We start from the raw sequence: 8,909 nt of genomic DNA, 5'->3' as shown, positions 1-8,909 counted from the left end.
TTATGATAGCTTACACTTATATATTTAGCAGTTTTTTTTTAATGAAAATCGAATTTCTATTATTTCGACCCAAAGGTTTTTCGAAAGATTGTTTTTCTTTTCGAATTGATAAGTAGAATGGCGTTAGAAATCAAATTTTAGCGAATCTCTCCTTTGAGCAGCTGCGAAAATCGTTCAGGAATTCCCGGTTGGCGCTCCAAGAAAATCTCTCTAGCGCTACTTGATTCCTTCCTTCCTTCCCTCCTTCCTCCAGTCCTGTCTCATCCTCGGAGTTCGTCTTCGGTGTTCTCGAGACTATCCAGAATTGTCTTCATCCCATTTCGGAATCATGAAGAACGCTTCCTGAATTGTTTTCATCCTATTTCGGAATAATGAAGAACGCTTCCAGAATTGTCTTCATCCTATTTCGGAATAAAGAAGAATGCTTCCAGAATTTCCTTCATCCCATTTCGGAATATCTTCATTTCATTTCGGAATATCTTCATTTTATTTCGAAATATGAAGAGATCCTACAACACCTATTCAAATCTTATACTTTTCCTCATCGGAAAAGCCCTTTCTTCGCAAATCTAGCTTCGTTTATACTCTCTGGATCTTCGTTTGTCTTCAGGGAGAAAGTTTAGAAGGAAAAGACGCAATTTGTCGCTCGACTGTTGAAGACTATCTGAAGACCACGTCTTCGATTCTTGGAAGACCATAAGATATTGTCTATTCATTATATATATATATATATATATATATATATATATATATATATATATATATATATATATACATATATATATGTGTGTGTGTGTGTGTATTCATACGTGTGTATGGGTTTTAGTATTTCTAAATGTATTTACATCACCTCTTCCATACACACGTACGTACACACACACACACACACACACACACACACACACACACACACACACTTCGAGATCACTTTTTAAATCTAAGGCCAAAACCTGCTGTGTAACAGCAGTGTAAAATGGCAAACTTTGAAGATACGATGTCGCCTCATTTTGGTGTGTGTTATCACGGTTATAAAACTAACTGCTTTTACTGCGGGAATGGTGCACCATCCCCCGCAGATTATTATTTATATAGGATTTATATTGCTATGCAGTATCTAGTGGACCAGGGTGAAACTGGGAGGAAAGAAATCGCAACGAAATGTTCCCCCGAAAACCACCACGGTTCAAAAGAAACACAGGGACGGTCGGTGGAGGAAGCAAAACCTTTCGGGTGGGGAAGAAGGTTGTCGTCATCATCTGGGAGGCGAGACAGGGTCCGACAAATTTTGGATGACTATAAAAAACATGACCCTAATTGCATGCCCATATCACCTGAAACTAAAATAAGCCCAAAAGAATTTCCATATAAGTGGCAAGCAGAAAACCCCGTTTGTCCAACAAACACGTTCCAGGATAAAAACAGATTGAAATATCCGCTGTGGACTGGAAAACCATATCAAGTCGGAATGCCTCGAACTAGACCTGTAGTGGATATTCAAAAGATCCCAAACAGGGATCACTGTGCTCCCAAGCCATATCAAGTCGGAATGCCTCGAACTAGACCTGTAGTGGATATTCAAAAGATCCCAAACAGGGATCACTGTGCTCCCAAGCCACATACCGGAGGGCCAAAGCTCGAAAATTGGCAAAATTGTGGGGCAGAACCACCAAAACGTAACAAAAACGACCTAGAACTACGAATACAACAGCTTGAAATAGAAAATGCAAGACTTGTACGCAGAGAAGAGGCAGCGCGACGTTCATGCGAGAGACTTAAATCGGAGAGAAGAGATGTGGATCATCTACATCGGAGAATTGCCGAACAAGAGGCAGAAATCAGAAGACATGAAGCGGACAAGAAAGCCCAAGCTTTCCGACTAGAAGACAAAAACAAGAGGGTGGAAAGCATGAAAAACTTAATTTGCCAACTTCGAGCTGAATGTAGAAATAAGGAAGAAAGTTGTGAATTATTACAAAAAGAAAAAGCCGACTTGGAATGTGTTGTCCAACGTCAGGCTCAAAGATTAAAAGAAATTGAATACAAGAATCTCACAAAACCAAGGGCAAACGAGTTTACATTAGGTCTTGAAAGAAAATTAGAGCTCTTGAAGAAGGAAAATATAGAAAAGGAAGCCATAATTGCTAAGAAGGATGAGAAAATTCAAATGCTCGAAAATTTAAATGAGTACATCAGAAATATAATGCTGGAATATGAAAAACGCATACAACAAATGACGCATCAAATACAGGAAGATGAACAATCAAAAAAGTGGGACCAAGAGATGCTTTTGCGTAGTAATGATCTGCAAAAACGGTTACTCTACATGGACTGTGAAAATCGGAGACTGAAGAACGAGTTGCAGGAAAAGACAAGGATCAATATTAAAAAAGAAACTGAATTGAATGACTTGAAAAACCAGATGGAAAACTGCAGAAGTAAGATAAGGCATAAAGAGAAGATCACTGTACGCCTAGAGGAACAATTGTCGAGTTTAAAAAGGGAAATTGAATCCCTTAAAAGAAAATTGCACAGGAAAGAAACAAGCCAGCTAAGCTGCGGAAATTGGAGGCCTAAAAGGCCTATCATAACAGAGCAGGAACTCATGCAATTAGAAATTCAGTTGAATGAAGCAAAATCGCGCATTGATGCCTTAGAAGAAGAAAATTTCCAATTAACAACGCAAAAGCACAACCAGGGAAACCCCGGACTTATCAGCGAAATGAGGAAGAAAATCGTATTGTTATTTAGGGAGAGAGACAAAAAGGAAATGGAAATTGAAGATTTGAAACGTATCATTGAAAGGCAGCGTGCAGAAGACTTGGAAAAACAATCGCTGGTGGATGATTTAGAAAAAGAAATAACACTTCTTAAAGGTAGACAGGAACACGCCGACAAGGACTCTGGAAGCCTAGAAAACTTCCTTAGAGAAAAGGACACCCAAATTGCTGAGCTTTACGAAAAGATGGATCGACTTCACGCTGAAATCGCTGAAAAGACAGAAAGAATCGACAATTTGGAAAAACTATTGGAAGATAGGGAATACTTCGTGGAGGACAACCAAAAACTGATTGAAAAATCAAAGGAAGTGGAAGAAATCAGGAAGCAATTGGAAAAAGGAAATGAAAACAATGTTGAATTAAAGAGGCAGCTTGCTGACAAAGAATTGCAGATAAAAATCCTTAAGCAGCAACTGGAAACTCAAATAGGCTTACTTAACAAGGGTGAACTTGAACATAAAATTGAAAATCTCATTCTTGAAAATGCGGAAAAAAGTCGTCAAATCAACATACTAAATGAGAAGAATCAACTTGTGGTTATCAGCTTACAAAGGAAAAATAAAAATGCTCTTAAAAGCTTAGAAAAAAACAAAAATAAACTAAAGAACTTGTACAGATCATACAAAGAAATGGAACTCTCCAAGACTCAAAAGGAACACTTGATAGATAATCTTCAAGATGAAATAGGGAGGTTGGGAGGAGAAATCAATGATAAAGACGGTAACATTGCAAGGCTAGAGGATGAGGTTGCAGACAAGGAATGGAGAATCAATCACTTTGAAAAACTACTGGAAACTCAAGCCGGCGAAAAGGATGTTAACGCAAACTTGAAAGAATATATCAAAGGATTGGAAATTAGAATGGAAGAGTTGAATGAAGAGATACAGAAACTCAAAGGAGAAAATAGGGAAAAGGACAATGAAATAGAAGGGCTAAAAGAAGACAATCAATTGGTGGTCATCAGTTTGCAAAACAAAATTGATGAAATCAGCGAGATTAATAAAAAGGTGGAGACAATGGAGAATATCCAAGATGAGTTAAATAATCAAGTAGAGATCCTCGAAGAACAAAATGCTGAACATGCTAGAGAGATAGAAAGATTACAAGACGAGAACTTTGATCACGAAGGTCGAATTGAAAGTTTGGCAAGACAAGTGGAACTTCTCACAGGGGAACTGGATGGCAAGCATTCAGCTATGTTGAAAATAGAAAGCCTAAAATATGATTTAGAGAGGGAAAGGGAGGAACTTTTAGAGGAAATAGAGAGACTCCGAGAGCTGAATGAGGACCTAGAGAGGGTAAATAACGACATTAAAATGGAAAACAATGATAAAGATGGAGACATTGCAAAGCTAAAGGACGAAGTTGCCGATAAAGAATGGAAAATCAATCACATTGAAAAACTGCTGGCAACTCAGGCAGGCGAAAAGGATATTAACGCAAACTTGAAAGAATATATAAATGAACTGGAAATTAAAATCAAGGAATTGAATGAAGAGATACAGAAACTCAAAGGAGAAAATAGGGAAAAGGACAATGAAATAGAAGGGCTAAAAGAAGACAATCAATTGGTGGTCATCAGTTTGCAAAACAAAATTGAAGAAAACAGCGAGATTAATAAAAAGGTGGAGACAATGGAGAATATACAAGATGAGTTAAATAGTCAAGTAGAGATCCTCGAAGAACAAAATGCTGAACATGTTAGAGAGATAGAAAGATTACAAGACGAGAACTTTGAACACGAAGGTCGAATTGAAAGTTTGGCAAGACAGGTGGAACTTCTCACAGGGGAACTGGATGGCAAGCATTCAGCTATGATGAAAGTAGAAAGCCTAAAATATGATTTAGAGAGGGAAAGGGAGGAACTTTTAGAGGAAATAGAGAGACTCCAAGATCTAAATGAAGACCTAGAGAGGATAAATAGTGACATCAAAAAGGAAAACAATGATAAAGACGGTGACATAGCAAAGCTAAAGGACGAGGTTGCCGACAAAGAATGGAAAATCAATCACATTGAAAATCTGCTGGATGCTCAGGCCGGCGAAAAGGATGTTAACGAAAACTTGAAAGAATATATCAACAATCTGGAATTTAAAATCGAGGAATTGAATGAAGACATACAGAAACTCAAAGAAGAAAATAGGGAAAAGGACTATGAAATAGAAGGACTAAAAGACGAAAATCAATTGGTGGTCATCAGTTTGCAAAACCATATTGATGAAATCAGCGAGATTAATAAAAAGGTGGAGACAATGGAGAATATCCAAGATGAGTTAAATAATCAAGTAGAGATCCTCGAAGAACAAAATGCTGAACATGTTAGAGAGATAGAAAGATTACAAGACGAGAACTTTGATCACGAAGGTCGAATTGAAAGTTTGGCAAGACAAGTGGAACTTCTCACAGGGGAACTGGATGGCAAGCATTCAGCTATGTTGAAAATAGAAAGCCTAAAATATGATTTAGAGAGGGAAAGGGAGGAACTTTTAAAGGAAATAGAGAGACTCCGAGAGCTGAATGAGGACCTAGAGAGGATAAATAGTGACATCAAAAAGGAAAACAATGATAAAGACGGTGACATTGAAAAGCTAAAGGACGAGGTTGCCGACAAAGAATGGAAAATCAATCACATTGAAAATCTGCTGGATGCTCAGGCCGTTGAAAAGGATATTAACGCAAACTTGAAAGAATACATCAACGAATTGGAAATTAAAATCAAGGAATTGAGTGAAGATATAATGAAACTCAAAGAAGAAAATAGGGAAAAGGACAATGAAATAGGACTAAAATATGATTTAGAGAGGGAAAGGAATGAACTTTTAGAGGAAATAGGGAGACTTCAAGATCTGAATGAAGACCTAGAGTGGGTAAATTACCAAAAGAAATATGAAGTAGAAAGACTTCAGCGAGGGAAATCCCAGTTGGAATCAGAGATCTTCACTCTGCGAAATGAAATACAGATTGTCATAAATGAAAAAGATAAACATGAAAATCTTGTAGCAGTAGTGGAAATACAGAAAAATGAGTTAGAATCTGAAATCAGACATTTAAATAAACAGATAGAAAAACTTGAATGGCAAAGGGACGATAACCGAGACGTGATGGAATTTTTGGAGGGGGAGATAAGAAAACAGAAATACGAGATTGTTGGGTTAGAAAGGGCCAGAAATGAACTGGCCGATGACGTGTTTAGGTTAGAACAGGAAAACAAAATAAAGGAGCAACGTCTGAAAGAATATTCAGAGAAAATCGAGATACTGGAAATGGAGCAAGAGGAAATGGAGATTACAATTGTCAATTTGCGTTCAGAAATACAAATTAACATAAACGAAAAGAACAATATTCTGGTAGAAGTGGAACTACAGAAAAATGAATTAGAATCTAAAATCAGTTACTTAAATGGACAGATAGAAAAACTTGAATGGCAAAGGGACGAAAACAGAGACGTGATGGAATTTTTGGAGGGGGAGATCAGAAAACAGAAATACGAGATTGTTGGGTTAGAAAGGGCCAGAAATGAACTGGCCGATGAAGTGTATTGGCTAGAACAGGAAAACAAAATAAAGGAGCAACGTCTGAAGGAGTTTTCAGAAAAAATGGAAGATAACGAACGTGAGATTAACCATTTAAAGGAAATGAACGAGATGCTAAATGATAATTTCCAAATGATGGAGAATATGAACGGTGATGGTAACGGATGCTCCGAACTACAGAACAAGGTCATCGAACTTCAGATGGATGTACAAATACTGACTGAAATGAAGATGGAGAAGATAAAAGAAAATGACAGAATAAGAGGACAATTGGAGGAGAGAGACAGTAAGATTGAACGTCTGAAAAATAAGATTTCCGAGCTTAAAGAAGAAATAGAAATTTTGAAGAATGAGGGATACGGCTATTAAGGAGTTAATAAAAACTCCATGAATAAAAATTATAAAGAATATAAAAACTAAAAAAAAATATAAAAATAATAAAAATTCCAAAAAAATATAAAACCTAAAAAATCCAAAAAAATATTAAACCTAAAAAATCCAAAAGAATATAAAAACTAAAAAATACTGAAAATATAAAAACTAGAAAAAACAAATAATTGAGAAAATCTTTTTAAGAATGGAAGAAAGGAGAAGAAGAAGAAGTAGGAAAAAGATATGGCCGAAGGGAAACAAGATGGCAATGGGGAACTTTCAAGTTACAACAAAGTTCTGAGTCGCCTAAAAAAAAGGGGAATGAAGAGGATGCGAAGCTATTGTTCGGATGTTGATGCCTAGCAATAATAACTTCTGTGCATAAGATTGGACTACTATCAGGATAAGTTAAGGAAGTACTCCAACCTCTACATTGGGGATAATGTGGAACGAACATACTGAGAGAAATGGTCTAGATTTTCTAGTCTGCTATGTCTCTTGTTAAAGATTTGCCTGTACCAAATCTTTTTCAAGGCAACAGGTGGACCAGTCACTAGATCAATTTTCTCATAGCTATCTGGAGGTTGGGAAATGCACAGGGAAATGGTCTATCTTACGAGTCTGCTTTGTCTCTTGATAAAGATTTGCCTGTACCAAATCTTTTTCAGTGTGACAACCGGACCACTTCTTCTTCTTTCGGGTATTTGGGATCAACAGTTGCAGGGGATGGTGATCTGGGGGCAGAAATAAACCACAGAATACAAGCAGCATGGAAGAATTGGAAAAAAGTGCGTGGACTGCTATGCGACCGGTAAATAGGGGTTAAGTTGAAAGGTAAAGTACACAGGACAGTTGTGAGACCGGCAATGATGTATGGAGCAGAGACGTGAGCAATAAGGAAGACAGAAGAGATGATGATGGATGTGGCAGAGATGAGAATGTTGAGATGGATGTGTGGGGTGACAGGAAGAGATAAGATACAAAATGAGGTAATTAGGGGTACCACAGGAGTTAGAAAACTATCAGATAAGATCCAAGAAAGTAGACCGAGGTAGTATGGTCATGTCATGAGAAGAGATGAACAGTATATTGGGAGGAGAGTGATGGAAATGGAGGTACAGGGAACGAGAAGGAGAGGGAGACCAAAGCGAAGATGGGTGGACTGTATCAAGGATGACCTTCGATCTAAGGGATTAACCAGTGATGAGGTGTGGGACAGAGGTAGATGGAGAAAGCTGACCAGAAACATCGACCCCACATAGAAGTGGGAAAAGATGTAGACAAACATCATGATGATGATGATATGGAGGATGCAATATACTTATGGAAAAGGTCCATATTTTTTAGTCTGCTGTGTCTCTTGATAAAGATTTGCTTGTACCAAATCTTTTTCAATGTGACAAGTGGAGCACTTACTAAATCAATTTTCTCATAGGCATCTTGAAGCTGGACTATGATCAGGGAAATGGTTTAGCTTTTTTCAGTCTGCTATGTCTCTTGATAAAGATTTGCTTGTACCAAATCTTTTTCAATGTGACAAGTGGACCACTTACTAAATCTATTTTATCATAGGCATCTTGAAGATGGACTATGATCAGGGAAATGGTTTAGCTTTTTTCAGTCTGCTATGTCTCTTGATAAAGATTTGCTTGTACCAAATCTTTTTCAATGTGACAAGTGGACCACTTACTAAATCTATTTTCTCATAGGCATCTTAAGATGGACTACTACTACTTCTTCTTCTTTGTCTACATCTTTTCCCACTTCTATGTGGGGTCAATGTTTCTGGTCAGCTTTCTCCATCGACCTCTGTCCCACACCTCACCACCAGTTAATCCCTTTGATCGAAGGTCATCCTTGATACAGTCCACCCACCTTCGCTTTGGTCTCCCTCTCCTCCTCGTTCCCTGTACCTCCATTTTCATCACTCTACTCCCAATATACTGTTCATCTCTTCTCATGACATGACCATACCACCTCAGTCTACTTCTTGGATCTCATCTGATAGTTTTCTAACTCGTGTGCTACCCCTAATTACCTCATTCCATATCTTATCTCTTCTTGTCACCCCACACATCCACCTCAACATTCTCCTCTCTGCCACATCCATCTTCTTCTCTTCTGTCTTCTTTATTGCCCACATCTCCGTTCCATACATCATTGCCGGTCTCACAATTGTCCTGTGTACTTTACCTTTCAACTTAACCCCTATTTTCCTGTCGCATAA

The 8,909-nt window shown here is 37.8% G+C and overlaps 1 protein-coding gene across 1 annotated transcript; it reads left to right on the top strand.

The window, feature by feature from the left end:
- Nucleotides 1-1,068: 1,068 nt before the first annotated feature.
- LOC137617993 (putative leucine-rich repeat-containing protein DDB_G0290503) lies at nt 1,069-6,679 on the top strand. The gene has a single exon (XM_068347917.1). It carries the CDS (start codon nt 1,106-1,108, stop codon nt 6,677-6,679), a length of 5,574 nt encoding a protein of 1,857 aa, XP_068204018.1. The 5' UTR covers nt 1,069-1,105.
- Nucleotides 6,680-8,909: the final 2,230 nt, after the last annotated feature.

The sequence above is a fragment of the Palaemon carinicauda genome, chromosome 24 (assembly GCF_036898095.1).
Source record: "Palaemon carinicauda isolate YSFRI2023 chromosome 24, ASM3689809v2, whole genome shotgun sequence".
Taxonomy (NCBI): domain Eukaryota; kingdom Metazoa; phylum Arthropoda; class Malacostraca; order Decapoda; family Palaemonidae; genus Palaemon; species Palaemon carinicauda.
This window is presented reverse-complemented; position numbering and strand designations above follow the sequence as displayed.